The sequence below is a fragment of the Cherax quadricarinatus genome, chromosome 14 (assembly GCF_038502225.1).
Source record: "Cherax quadricarinatus isolate ZL_2023a chromosome 14, ASM3850222v1, whole genome shotgun sequence".
In the NCBI taxonomy this organism is placed as follows: domain Eukaryota; kingdom Metazoa; phylum Arthropoda; class Malacostraca; order Decapoda; family Parastacidae; genus Cherax; species Cherax quadricarinatus.
In genome coordinates this window covers 50,310,080-50,325,764 of record NC_091305.1, presented here as the reverse complement: position 1 = coordinate 50,325,764, position 15,685 = coordinate 50,310,080, and the positions used below count along the sequence as shown (strand labels likewise).

At 40.7% G+C, this 15,685-nt stretch overlaps 1 protein-coding gene across 12 annotated transcripts in view; it reads left to right on the top strand.

The window, feature by feature from the left end:
• The window catches only part of LOC128698394 (adenylate cyclase type 1), a 1,819,232-nt gene that overhangs the window by 1,010,793 nt on the left and 792,754 nt on the right, over nucleotides 1–15,685 (top strand). For all 12 annotated transcript variants that reach the window (XM_070085014.1, XM_070085006.1, XM_070085009.1 and 9 more), the window contains one exon: nucleotides 3,308–3,452. In XM_070085014.1, the coding sequence (XP_069941115.1) occupies nucleotides 3,308–3,452 (145 nt within the window). The remainder of the gene's footprint in view (nucleotides 1–3,307; nucleotides 3,453–15,685) is intronic.

Genomic DNA, 15,685 nt, shown 5'->3' with positions numbered 1-15,685 from the left:
TATGCAATAAGATCACAGTAAACAGGTGATTTCAAAATGTGCAAAACAACCACTCTGAAAGAATAGAGAAATTCCAAGCACTTTCGTGACTACTCACATTATCAAGGAACTTGATAATGTGAGTAGTCACGAAAGCGCTTGGAATTTCTCTATTCTTTCAGAGTGGTTGTTTTGCATATATATATATATATATATATATATATATATATATATATATATATATATATATATATATATATATATATATATATATATATATATATATATATATATATATATATATATATATATATATATATGTCGTGCCGAATATGTAAAACTGGTCAATTAGCAAGAACTCATTTAAAATTAAGTCCTTTCTAAAATTTTCTCTTATACGTTTAAAGATATATTTTTTTCATTAATGTTGATGTAAAAATTTATAAATTTGCACCAAAAGGAACTTAGAAAACTTACCTAACCTTATTATAACAAGCGCAATTTATTTTAGCCTAACCCAACTAAATATATTTTAGATTTGTTTACAATAATTTAATACTAAACAAACACAGTGAAATATATTTTTTTCGTTAGGTTCAGAATGATTTTGGCGAAATTATTGCATACACAAATTTTCACTTGTCGTATATGGCAAGATGAGCGTTGCTATTTAAGCCAAGATCGCAAGTTCTGCCTCTTCGGTACGACATATATATATATATATATATATATATATATATATATATATATATATATATATATATATATATATATATATATATATATATATTTATTTATTTATTTATTTATTTAATATTTTTTGATACTGAGAGCAAGTTTGTGATCAGGGGTCTCGACAATGAAAGGGTTAAATTAATATTTTGTCATCTTCCACCTTGATCTTGATAACCATTTCAAGGTGTGTATGCTTTCACTCAGATTCTTGAAAAAATCAATGGATTACTGGTTGACCAAAATGTCCTTGATCTCCTGCCTCAGGGATGACATGGATGAAATGTGGTAGGATTTTATCTTATTTTTTGTGATATTTGCAAATGTATTATGATTTTGTGAGTCTGGACTATTTCCTGGCCACTGTAAAACCTTAGTATTTTTCTCAGCAAGCCATTTGGTTATTTTTTTGGCTTGTGGCAGGGGGCACTATCATGCATAAAGGTGAAGCCATAAATTTAAAAAATATTCATCATTTGGTCCTTGAAGATGGTGATGTGGCAGTCAGGATTCACTAACATTTTGGGGAAGGAAGTACAAACCCTTACGACAAAGTAAACCAGTAAAGCAACCCTAAACCAACCAGTGGCTTTATCAATATAAAAGAGGAAGAAAAACAGAAGACAGTACTGAACACCTGCTCCTAGGCTGAGAGACTGACTACCTCATCTTCAACCTTTTCACTCTTCTGTTGTTGTCCCTCTAATGTATTGATAAAGTCATTGGTTGGCAAAATATATACAGGTATTGTACAGGGTTACACCTTTCCCATACATTTCTATATCAACAAGGAAAGACAACTACACCTACCATCCTACTTACAACCTGCGCGACATACAACCACTTGACTTACGACCGTGTGTCTGGCAGCAGGGCTGCCAGATGCATACCGCATACTGCCGTATGATATTTGACTGCTACCCACAGTAACACGTCATGCAGGCAGCATCACCCTGCCCTATCAGCAGCATCATACTGTATTAACTGTACTAACTGGACAGAGGAGAGGAAAATAAAGGAGAGAAGAGGAGAGGAGAAGAGAGAAGAGGAGAAGGGAGAGGAGAAGAGAGAAGAGAAAGGAGGAGAAAGGAAAGGAGAAGAGTAGAGGAGAGGAGAAGGAGAAGAGGAGAAGGAGAATAGAGGGGAGGAGAAAAGGATGGCACGTCAAAGAAGCAGTGAAATCTTCGGCCCCTGTGCACAGTGTTTCTCATAAACCTTACAGTATAAAATACAGTACTAACTGCATAAAAAGTAAAGAATGAAATACAAAAATAATAAAATAAAATCATTACAATAACTGTGATGTTGATATACAGTAGTAAAATATTTAGTAAAAGTAACATATGATATTATGTAACTATGTAGCTAATATAGGGTCAGAGAACCAATCAGGAACCTTCTGGGTAGAAGTGCTGACACAAGCAAGAGAGAGCAGCTGACAAAATGTTCTATTCTTATGCTAATATCAACAGTAAGGTTTATTTACCTATCACAATTGATCTGTCATGACATATGGGAAAATATCAGTAGCATAGAAACATAACAGATATGCCAAAATAAATATTATCTAGCATAACATAAAGGCCTGCAGCACAGATAGGACAAGGACTTTGTGGATACCACTGACCATAATGCTTATTATCCCTTCTTTTGTCACTCTGATGAGAGAAAATGGATCTAGCACCAGAGCAAACTGTAATAGACACTTGTAGCTTATGAAAACATTGAAAAAAGGGATTTTTTTTTGGGGGGGGGAACAAAATACAGTGGTACCTAGGGATACGAACTTAATTCATTCCAGAATGTTGTCCAAGTGCCATTTTCCAAATGAATTTGTTCCCATAAGGAATAATGTAAGTTAGATTAATCCATTTCAGACCCCCAAAAATGCACTTACAAAAGCACTTACATAAATACACTTATATAATTGTTCGAATTTTGAGCTGTTGATATCCCAAGGTACCACTGTATTTCCTGAGTACTCAGGTATGCACGCACTTTCAGCTATTATCTCGGAAGTAAGTTATTCACCTATTTTGTGAAAACCAATCAATAATAATGAATGGATTGAAGTGATTTCCAAAACAAACATAAAAGAACGATTACTTTACAAGATTAAGATTTAATTTTTAAAGTATCCCTATCAACAATTTTCTAAGGTTCGACTTACGTCCATTTTGACTTACGACTGGTTGGTCGGAACCAAGCTCGGTCATAAGTAGGATGGTAGGTGTATGATGTAATGAATAGAGAACTTGATTTTTTGAATCTTGAAGAAATACAAAGCTTGAAGAAAATTTGTTTGATATTTTTGGTAAGTGAGAAACGTAATCCTTTATTCCCCATGTGTAATTACATTTTCAGTTACCGTGTGTAATTACATTTTCAAATGCAGTTACCATGTTAATCGACTGACAATTCTGTGCACCTGCGTGTGAATGCAATTATTGTTATTAATACAGTATCATCATTTTATTATTATTATTTTTAGTATTATATTATTTTTATTAAATTTAAATTCATAAATATTGTACATGAACCAAGTTTCCAGCATGGGTACATTTTGCATTTAACCTCTAACCAAGCTTTTCTACAGGCGTGTGCATATAACACAAGCAACTCTAGACTGCCTGAGTGGGGAGTATGAGGTGGAGCTGGCCGACGGCCACTTACGTTCACAGTATCTAAGGGACCATAAAGTAACCTCTTACTTCATTATCCCGCCACCACGTAGACGCAAGGTATATTTTCTTGGGTAGTTTTGCAAATAGAGTCAGTGACCCATATTTTGAGTAAAGATGAGGGTGAAGGAATGGTATTGAAATGCACTCATGTCTTGAGTAATTTTAGTTGCTCTCTTATTATTTCATTGATTTACTGCTTAGATTTACCTCTTATAATTTTTTAGTGAATAGTTATGAATTTGTGTTGCATTATTTATGATAATTTTTCACTTCCAGCACTAGTAAAGGAATAGCAACTTTGCCACGTTTTATCACGCTTTGTCTTTAGAGGAAAATATTGAATATAATTCTTATTTAAACATTAAAATAACTTTAGTAACACTCAGTAATGCATTGTACTAAATTCCTTTCTTATTAATATACAGTATACTAAAATACTCCCTTTTTTCTCCACATAAACAGAAGTTGAGTTGTTAGTACAATATGTAATTCTGTAATTTCGGTGCATCTCTCCTTAAGAATTTCAGCATACAGTATTTGCTCATTGATAATTCTCTGTAGTTACTTTGTAAAGTTATCGATTCACAATGAATTAATAAATAAGCTTAACCCTAACTATTATTTTTTTCTAATTTCTTTCTGGTCAAGGGTAAACATTGAGCATGTGGAGAAGCTGTGAATAATGAGTCAAGATGAATTGTTATGATGATGTTACTGCAAGCAATTGTTAGCAGGTGTTAACATTTATTGTTAGCAAAATGTTAACATTTATTATAAGTAAGTTTTAACATTTATTGTAAGCAAATGTTAACATTATTGTAAGCAAGTAAGTGTTAACATTTGTCACAAGTAGGTGGTAACATTTATTGGTTTGGTATAAACATCTGTGAAGCGTGATGCTTGGAAATTGCTGGCATCATGATGGATGCTACACTAGGTCGCCTGTTAATGGTACACAAGGTTGCTTGTTAATGGTATACAAGGTCACTTGTTAATGGTACACAAGGTCACCTGTTAATGGTACAAAAGGTCACCTGTTTACAGTGTGCAAAGCCACCTGTCAGTGCTGCCAAAAAAGAATATAATATCAAATATATTGATCCAAAGACTAAGGATGATGAAGTGGATGAGTTTGGTAAAAGAAGGAAATTTAATAAAAGTGAACATAAGAAAGAGCAAGCTGATGAGGATAACAAAACAATTAGGTGATGAAAGATTGGATATCAGATTGGAGAGAGGGAGTATGGAGGAAGTGAATGTATTCAGATATTTGGGTGTGGATTTGTCGGTAGATGGGTCTATGAAAGATGAGGTGAATCATAGAATTGATAAGGGGAAAAAGGTGAGTGGTGCACTGAGGAGTCTGTGGAGACAAGGAGCATTATCCATGGAAGCAAAGAGGGGAATGTATGAGAGTATACTTATACCAATCCTCTTACTTGGGTGTGAAGCATTGGTGGCAAATGTTGCAACAAGGAAAAGGCTGGAGGCAGTGGAGATGTTATGTCTGAGGGCAGTATGCACTGTGAATATAATGCAGAGAATCCATAGTTTGGAAATTAGGTGGAGGTGCAGGATTCCTAAAAGTATTATCCAGAGGGCTGTAGAGGGGTTGCTGAGGTGGTTCGAACATTTAGAGAGAAAGGAATGAAATAGAATGATTATGAGAGCATGTAAATCTGTAGTGGAAGGAAGGCAGGATAGGGGTTGGCCCAAGAAAGGTTGGAGGAGGGGGTAAAGAAGGTTTTGTGTGCGAGGGCTTGGACTTCCAGCAAGCGTGGGTGAGCATGTTAGGAGTGAGCGGAGACAAGTGGTTTTTACGACTTGATGTTCTGTTGGAGTATGAGCAAAGTAACATTTATGAAAGAATTCAGGGAAACTGGCAAGCTGGACTTGGAGTCCTGGAGGTGGGAAGTACAGTGCCTCTTTTCTGAAGGAGGGTTGTTGATATGTTGCCGTTTTTTAACTGTAGTGTTGGCACACCTGTGACGAGACACTGATAAGAGTGAATGATGATGAAAGTGTTTCTTCTTTTTTTGGGTCACCTTTCTTCAGTGGGAAACTGCCAGTATGTTAATAAAATTAATAAAAAAATAAGGATAAGACGATTTTGGAGGTGGGAAGTAGAGTGCCTGTACTTTTGAGGAATAGGTGTGAATGTTGCTCTTAGCAGACTTATTTTAATAGTTATGCTGTGCCCTTGTAGCAAGGCAGCTATTGAGCAAATAATGGTGAATGAGTTTTCTTTTTGGGCCACTTTTATTGTTGGGAAATGGCCAATAAGTACAACAGTAAAGAAGATTATTCGAAGGTGATTAAACTAGAAGAAATTTATTGTCATTGTAGGTATTGTATTTTCATTATATATTTCATGGCCATTTTAAATTTGAACTACAAATGTAATGAAATAGTTTGGTATTTCATGTGAATTTTTTTTTCAAAATTATAGTTGTGTAGGTTTTTATATGCGCTGCCAAGCAAAAAAAAAAAAAAATAGGGCTGTGAACCTAATCCACCATATTAGTGAGGTAAGCAGGTATATTGAGATGACATTAATATTAGTGAGGTAAGCAGGTATATTGAGATGACATTAATATTAGTGAGGTAAGCAGGTATATTGAGATGACATTAATATTAGTGAGGTAAGCAGGTATATTGAGATGACATTAATATTAGTGAGGTAAAGTTTTAGTAGACATGAGGCAATTGTTGATTTGTAATAGGTTTACCAGGTGTTGTGTCTGTGATGAAAGGAAGGTGGAGGGCAGGTGTTGTTTCTTGACACAGTGATGGAGGGAAGGTGAAGGGCAGGTGTTTTTTGTTGACACAGTGATGGAGGGAAAGTGGGCAGCAGGTGTTGTTTCTTGACACAGTGATGGAGGGGAAGGTGGGTGATAAATGTCGTGTTGACACAGTGATGGAGGGAAGGTGGATGACAGGTGTTTTGGTGACAATGATGGAGGGAAGGTGGGTGACAGGTGTTGTGGTGACAGTTGAGGGAAGGTGGGTGACAGTTGTTGTGGTGACTCAGTGATGGAGGGAAGTGAAGTGACAGGTGTTGTGGTGACACAGTGATGAGGGAAGGGAAGTGACAGGTGTTATGGTGACACAGTGATGGAGGGAAGAGAAGTGGCAGGTGTTGTGGTGACAGTGATGGAGGGAAGGGAAGTGACAGGTGTTGTGGTGACAGTGATGGAGGGAAGGGAAGTGACAGGTGTTGTGGTGACACAGTGATGGAGGGAAGGGAAGTGACATGTGTTGTGATGACACAGTGATGGAGGGAAGGGAAGTGACAGGTGTTATGGTGACACAGTGATGGAGGGAAGGGAAGTGACAGGTGTTGTGGTGACACAGTGATGGAGGGAAGGGAAGTGACAGGTGTTACGGTGACAGTGATGGAGGGAAGGGAAGTGACAGGCATTGTGGTGACACAGTGATGGAGGGAAGGGAAGTGACAGGTATTGTGGTGACAGTGATGGAGGGAAGGGAAGTGACAGGTGTTGTGGTGACATAGTGATGGAGGGAAAGGATGTGACAGGTGTTATGGTGACATTGATGGAGGGAAGGGAAGTGACAGGTGTTATGGTGACACAGTGATGGAGGGAAGGGAAGTGACAGGTGTTATGGTGACACAGTGATGGAGGGAAGGGAAGTGACAGGTGTTACGGTGACACAGTGATGGAGGGAAGGGAAGTGGCAGGTATTGTGGTGAGTGATGGAGGGAAGGGAAGTGACAGGTGTTGTGGTGACATACTGATGGAGGGAAAGGATGTGACAGGTGTTATGGTGACACAGTGATGGAGGGAAGGGAGGTGGCAGGTGTTGTGGTGACAGTGATGGAGGGAAGGGAAGTGACATGTGTTGTGGTGATACAGTGATGGAGGGAAGGGAAGTGACAGGTTTTATGGTGACACAGTGATGAAGGGAAGGGAAGTGGCAGGTGTTATGGTGACACAGTGGTGGAGGGAAGGGAAGCGGCAGGTGTTATGGTGACACAGTGATGGAGGGAAGGGAAGTGACAGGTGTTACAGTGACAGTGATGGAGGGAAGGGAAGTGACAGGTGTTGTGGTGATGGAGGGAAGGGAAGTGACAGGTATTATGGTGACAGTGATGGAGGGAAGGGAAGTGACAGGTGTTGTGGTGACATAGTGATGGAGGGAAAGGATGTGAGAGATGTTATGGTGACACAGTGATGGAGGGAAGGGAAGTGGCAGGTGTTGTGGTGACAGTGATGGAGGGAAGGGAAGTGACATGTGTTGTGGTGACACAGTGATGGAGGGAAGGGAAGTGACAGGTTTTATGGTGACACAGTGGTGGAGGGAAGGGAAGTGGCAGGTGTTATGGTGACACAGTGATGGAGGGAAGGGAAGTGACAGGTGTTATGGTGACACAGTGATGGAGGGAAGGGAAGTGACAGGTGTTATGGTGACACAGTGATGGAGGGAAGGGAAGTGACAGGTGTTATGGTGACACAGTGATGGAGGGAAGGGAAGTGACAGGTGTTGTGGTGACAGTCATGGAGGGAACAGAGGTGACAGGTGTTAGGGTGACACAGTGATGGAGGGAAGGGAAGTGACAGGTGTTATGGTGACAGTGATGGAGGGAAGGGAAGTGGCAGGTGTTATGGTGACCCAGTGGTGGAGGGAAGGGAAGTGACAGGTGTTGTGGTGACAGTGATGGAGGGAAGGGAAGTGACAGGTGTTGTCGTGACACAGTGATGGAGGGAACTGAAGTGACAGGTGTTATGGTGACACAGTGATGGAGGGAAGGGAAGTGACAGGTGTTATGGTGACACAGTGATGGAGGGAAGGGAAGTGACAGATGTTATGGTGACACAGTGATTGAGGGAAGGGAAGTGACAGGTGTTATGGTGACAGTGATGGAGGGAAGGGAAGTGACAGGTATTGTGGTGACAGTGATGGAGGGAAGGGAAGTGACAGGTGTTGTGGTGACATAGTGATGGAGGGAAAGGATGTGAGAGGTGTTATGGTGACACAGTGATGGAGGGAAGGGAAGTCGCAGGTATTGTGGTGACAGTGATGGAGGGAAGGGAAGTGACATGTGTTGTGGTGACACAGTGATGGAGGGAAGGGAAGTGACAGGTTTTATGGTGACACAGTGATGGAGGGAAGGGAAGTGGCAGGTGTTATAGTGACACAGTGGTGGAGGGAAGGGAATTGGCAGGTGTTATGGTGACACAGTGATGGAGGGAAGGGAAGTGACAAGTGTTGTGGTGATGGAGGGAAGGGAAGTGACAGGTATTGTGGTGACAGTGATGGAGGGAAGGGAAGTGACAGGTGTTGTGGTGAGTGATGGAGGGAAGGGAAGTGACAGGTGTTGTGGTGACAGTGATGGAGGGAAAGGATGTGACAGGTGTTATGGTGAGTGATGGAGGGAAGGGAAGTGACAGGTGTTGTGGTGACAGTGATGGAGGGAAGGGAAGTGACATGTGGTGACACAGTGATGGAGGGAAGGGAAGTGACAGGTTTTATGGTGACACAGTGATGGAGGGAAGGGAAGTGGCAGGTGTTATGGTGACAGTGATAGAGGGAAGGGAAGTGACAGGTGTTATGGTGACAGTGATGGAGGGAAGGGAAGTGACAGGTGTTATGGTGACACAGTGATGGAGGGAAGGGAAGTGGCAGGTGTTATGGTGACAGTGATGGAGGGAAGGGAAGTGACAGGTGTTACAGTGACACAGTGATGGAGGGAAGGGAAGTGACAGGTGTTGTGATGGAGGGAAGGGAAGTGACAGGTATTGTGGTGACAGTGATGGAGGGAAGGGAAGTGACAGGTGTTGTGGTGACATAGTGATCGAGGGAAAGGATGTGACAGGTGTTATGGTGACACATTGATGGAGGGAAGGGAAGTGGCAGGTGTTGTGGTGACAGTGATGGAAAGAAGGGAAGTGACATGTGTTGTGCTGACACAGTGATGGAGGGAAGGGAAGTGACAGGTTTTATGGTGACACAGTGATGGAGGGAAGCGAAGTGGCAGGTGTTATGGTGACACAGTGGTGGAGGGAAGGGAAGTGACAGGTGTTATGGTGACACAGTGATGGAGGGAAGGGAAGTGACAGGTGTTCTGGTGACACAGTCATGGAGGGAACAGAGGTGACAGGTGTTACGGTGACACAGTGATGGAGGGAAGGGAAGTGACAGGTGTTATGGTGACAGTGGTGGAGGGAAGGGAAGTGGCAGGTGTTATGGTGACACAGTGGTGGAGGGAAGGGAAGTGACAGGTGTTATGGTGACACAGTGATGAAGGGAAGGGAAGTGACAGGTGTTGTGGTGACACAGTGATGGAGGGAAGGGAAGTGACAGGTGTTACGGTGACACAGTGATGGAGGGAAGGGAAGTGACAAGTGTTATGGTGACACACTGATGGAGGGAAGGGAAGTGATAGGTGTTGTGGTGACACAGTGATGGAGGGAAGTGATGTGACACATGTTATGGTGACACAATGATGGGGGGAAGGGAAGTGACAGGTGTTATGGTGACACAGTGATGGAGGGAAGGGAAATGACAGGTGTTATGGTGACAGTGATGGAGGGAAGTGATGTAGGAGTATTACAGTGACAGTGATGGAGGGAAGTGATGTAGCAGTGTTACAGTGATGGAGGGAAGTGATGTAGCAGTGTTACAGTGATGGAGGGCAGTGATGTAGAAGTGTTACAGTGATGGAGGGAAGTGATGTAGCAGTGTTACAGTGATGGAGGGAAGTGATGTAGCAGTGTTACAGTGATGGAGGGAAGGTATGTAGCAGTGTTACAGTGGAGGTAAGTGATGTAGCAGTGTTACAGTGATGGAGGGAAGTGATGTAGCAGTGTTACAGTGATGGAGGGAAGTGATGTAGCAGTGTTACAGTGATGGAGGGAAGTGATGTAGCAGTGTTACAGTGATGGAGGGAAGTGATGTAGCAGTGTTACAGTGATGGAGGGAAGTGATGTAGCAGTGTTACAGTGATGGAGGGAAGTGATGTAGCAGTGTTACAGTGATGGAGGGAAGTGATGTAGCAGTGTTACAGTGATGGAGGGAAGTGATGTAGCAGTGTTACAGTGATGGAGGGAAGTGATGTAGCAGTGTTACAGTGATGGAGGGAAGTGATGTAGCAGTGTTACAGTGATGGAGGGAAGTGATGTAGCAGTGTTACAGTGATGGAGGGAAGTGATGTAGCAGTGTTACAGTGATGGAGGGAAGTGATGTAGCAGTGTTACAGTGATGGAGGGAAGTGATGTAGCAGTGTTACAGTGATGGAGGGAAGTGATGTAGCAGTGTTACAGTGATGGAGGGAAGTGATGTAGCAGTGTTACAGTGATGGAGGGAAGTGATGTAGCAGTGTTACAGTGATGGAGGGAAGTGATGTAGCAGTGTTACAGTGATGGAGGGAAGTGATGTAGCAGTGTTACAGTGATGGAGGGAAGTGAAGTAGCAGTGTTACAGTGATGGAGGGAAGTGATGTAGCAGTGTTACAGTGATGGAGGGAAGTGATGTAGCAGTGTTACAGTGATGGAGGGAAGTGATGTAGCAGTGTTACAGTGATGGAGGGAAGTGATGTAGCAGTGTTACAGTGATGGAGGGAAGTGATGTAGCAGTGTTACAGTGATGGAGGGAAGTGATGTAGCAGTGTTACAGTGATGGAGGGAAGTGATGTAGCAGTGTTACAGTGATGGAGGGAAGTGATGTAGCAGTGTTACAGTGATGGAGGGAAGTGATGTAGCAGTGTTACAGTGATGGAGGGAAGTGATGTAGCAGTGTTACAGTGATGGAGGGAAGTGATGTAGCAGTGTTACAGTGATGGAGGGAAGTGATGTAGCAGTGTTACAGTGATGGAGGGAAGTGATGTAGCAGTGTTACAGTGGAGGGAAGTGATGTAGCAGTGTTACAGTGATGGAGGGAAGTGATGTAGCAGTGTTACAGTGATGGAGGGAAGTGATGTAGCAGTGTTACAGTGATGGAGGGAAGTGATGTAGCAGTGTTACAGTGATGGAGGGAAGTGATGTAGCAGTGTTACAGTGATGGAGGGAAGTGATGTAGCAGTGTTACAGTGATGGAGGGAAGTGATGTAGCAGTGTTACAGTGATGGAGGGAAGTGATGTAGCAGTGTTACAGTGATGGAGGGAAGTGATGTAGCAGTGTTACAGTGATGGAGGGAAGTGATGTAGCAGTGTTACAGTGATGGAGGGAAGTGATGTAGCAGTGTTACAGTGATGGAGGGAAGTGATGTAGCAGTGTTACAGTGATGGAGGGAAGTGATGTAGCAGTGTTACAGTGATGGAGGGAAGTGATGTAGCAGTGTTACAGTGATGGAGGGAAGTGATGTAGCAGTGTTACAGTGATGGAGGGAAGTGATGTAGCAGTGTTACAGTGATGGAGGGAAGTGATGTAGCAGTGTTACAGTGATGGAGGGAAGTGATGTAGCAGTGTTACAGTGATGGAGGGAAGTGATGTAGCAGTGTTACAGTGATGGAGGGAAGTGATGTAGCAGTGTTACAGTGATGGAGGGAAGTGATGTAGCAGTGTTACAGTGATGGAGGGAAGTGATGTAGCAGTGTTACAGTGATGGAGGGAAGTGATGTAGCAGTGTTACAGTGATGGAGGGAAGTGATGTAGCAGTGTTACAGTGATGGAGGGAAGTGATGTAGCAGTGTTACAGTGATGGAGGGAAGTGATGTAGCAGTGTTACAGTGATGGAGGGAAGTGATGTAGCAGTGTTACAGTGATGGAGGGAAGTGATGTAGCAGTGTTACAGTGATGGAGGGAAGTGATGTAGCAGTGTTACTAGTACACAAATTATACAAGTTGTTTATCAATTCTTTATGAAACTCTCAGCAATAAAATTCATTTTACAAAAGTCTGTAATTTACTGAAGAAGTTTTGTGATGATCAAAGAATATTCAGAGAAGATAATTACCAAGAATTTATTTATTTGCAGCAAATTTTGTGCAGAGAGGAACTTTGACATTTTGAAGCATCTTAATAATAATATTGATAATTGATGGATGAACATGGACAACCAGTGTAAGGAAACACATCCTATGTTTGTACCCTCACCGGGAATCAAACCTGGACTCTGTGTGCGAAGCGAGAACCACCTATGGAGATGTTTGCTAGAGCAAGTTTTGTGTAATGTTAGGTTTTATTATTTGTTTCAGAACAAAAGCTTGAGAATGTTTTGGATGAATCATTCAAATTTTGTGCATTAATACTTTTATGATGTGTAAATTTTGATGTTTGTCATCCCTTGGTGGTAGTTTTGGAACTGAATATCTTTGTTAATGATTTTTATGGCATATTTTTTTCTATCTCTAAAATACTTTAAACATATTGCTTCAGATTTTGTATAATTGTTCCTTATTGTCAGTCTTTTATATCACTTTAAGGCTTTAATACAGTGGACCCCCGGTATTCGATATTAATCCGTTCCTGAGAGCTCATCGAATACCGATAATATCGAAAACCGAATCAATTTTCCTCATAAGAAATAATGGAAATCAAATTAATCCGTGCAAGACACCCAAAAGTATGAAAAAAAAATTTTACTACATGAAATATTAAGTTTAATGCAATAGAATGATTACAGTAACAATAAAATAATTGACACTTACCTTTAATGAAGATCTGTTGATGATTGATGGGATGGGAGGAGGGGAGAGGTGTTAGTGTTTAGAAGGGGAATCCCCTTCCATTAGGACTTGAGGTAGCAAGTCCTTTTCCAGGGTTACTTCCCTTCTTCTTTTAATGCCACTAGCTTGAGAGTCACTGGGCCTCTGTCGCACAACAAATCTGTCCTTAGAGCTCTGTACCTCCCGTATCTTTACGATTTGTCTAAAATGGGCCACAACATTGTCATTGTAATAGTCACCAACACAGCTTGCAATAGCTGTGTTAGGGTGATTTTCATCCATAAAGGTTTGCACTTCAACCCACTGTGCACACATTACCTTAATTTTTGAAGTAGACACAATGGATTCCACAACTGGAATAGGCTTCTCAGGGTTAGCCCCAAACCCTTCAAAATCTTTCTTAATTTCCATACTAATTCTCACCCTTTTTACCACAGGGTTGGCACTAGAAGCTTTCTTGGGGCCCATGGTGACTTGTTTTGCAGAAACAAGCACCAAACACAGTGATAATATGGATAATATGGAATGTACCGAATGTATCCTTAGATGCGCGCGCACTGGCTGGCTTGTAAACACTGGCAAACACGGGGCAGTTCTGGCCACACATGGACAGGTCTCGTACGAATTGTATCGAATACAAGGTTTTCAATGGAATACCGAGGAAAATTTGTTGCGATATAATGCATCGAATACCGGATTTATCGAATACCGATGCCATCGAATACCGGGGGTCCACTGTACTCCCTAGTATTCATACTGTAATACCCAGCTCTCTTATGTCTGGTTAATCTTGATAATGACTCATCTAAAAGACTTTAGATTTTGTTCATTTGTGGTTTCTAATTACTGTGTATAGAATCTTGCATTTTTTGCTCTATTACTCCTACTTTCTGTTTATATAACTACACTGCAGTGATATTTTCATTGGATGGTGAGAAGAGATATATTTTTCAGTTATTATCCTAGCAGTTCCTAGTTATCATATAATGTGCTGCTAGTTTTAGTCCAATATAGCCCTGTGACAGCATCTGTGGTAACTATTTGTTTACCATGTCAATGGGAAGCATCAGTATTTTAAACAACACCACTATTGACTTGCTTCATGTTTGGTAACTCATATACCTTTGATCTATCCCTCTTCTGAATGATCTTATAACTTTCAGTTCTATAGTAAAAATCTTAGAATTTATTATTTATTAATAATAAAGGGATTGTTGTTCTATTGAATTCTTAGCAACTCAAGTGATTTGCTAGAGAGTTTGTTCATAGATACACCTTCTTGTTATGGTGGTATGCTTGTACCTTTTGGAGTCAGCTGTTTCAATTGATACCCGTTGATATCTCAACTGTTCCTCTGTGGAATTACACAAGTTTTGGTACACATTCCTTGATTAAAAGCATGATAGTTTAGAGGTAGTGCAGCCCACTTGTTACAGTTCTAGAACTCATTATTTAGTAAATTAAATGGCAGATAGTTTTCTTTATTTAACATATCATTTCCACCAAAATTCTTGAGATTTAGTACATACGTAATGAAATTATGTAATTATTTTTTTCATTTTGCTCAGGCCTCTGATTACATTTTTTCTCATTAAGGAACTTCTCTTTTACAGTATCTTATTAATGTCTCCTGTAATGTTCTTTAGATCTTACACTCTTCTATGTTAACATCGGTATACAGCACAGTTTTGGGAATGCTACTGCTTCCTGACTCTAGTTTTCACAACTAATTATATTTTACATGTTTCAGAGGCAGTCATTATTGTGTGACTATCTTTGCAGCAACTCAACTAATTATTGTAAAAAAGAAAATAATTTAATGACATATCTTGGCTATGTACCATATGCATCACAGTTTCTTGATAATTTTGCTTGCTGTTGGCAGCTTTGGCAGCAGTCTTACAGGGATATTTTGAAAATAACTCAGTTATTGTATTTATTTGAAATGTAGTTTGTATGTCTTGGCATCTTGTGGTGTGTTGTGAATTGATGTTGTTACTCCCTGGTGTCAGTTTTGATACTTAATTACTTTTCCATGGTACGAGCAGAAAAGGATATTGTTTGTATGTGATGTGTTAAAAAGTATATAAAATGTATATATATATATAGTCACATACGAAGTGCTATCTTAAAGTTTCTGGACTGCCACAAAAAAGGTATAGAAGCTTACCTAATCACCTAGTTGAAGTTGTCTCCCTGGAAGTACTCTCCTTTGGAGGCTATACACTTATCCCAGTACCTCTGTCACTCTCCTAACATTTCTGGAGAACTTTTTTTCCTAATGGCTTCTAGTGTGTGCAGCCTGCAATTCTGCTTGAGTTTCATCCACATCATTAAACACCTCCCCTTGAGTGCTATTTTTATTTTTGGGAAGAGAAAGCAGTCACAGGGGGCTAGGTCTGGGGAGTAGAGAAACTAGGAGAAGACAGCTATGTTGTTTTTGGCCAGAAAACGATGATCTTTCTGGTCTTCAGTCAGCAAGCCAGGCACAAATTTTGCAGCCACTTCCCTCATGTTCATATTTTCGGTCAGTTCTTTGACATGACCTCTAAGAAATTCCCACAACACTTGCAGTGTCCTGGAGACTCTGACAATGATCTTTGTGAACAACCTTCCTCACTTTTTCAATTTTGGCGTCTGTTTTTGATGTTGATAGACGACCAG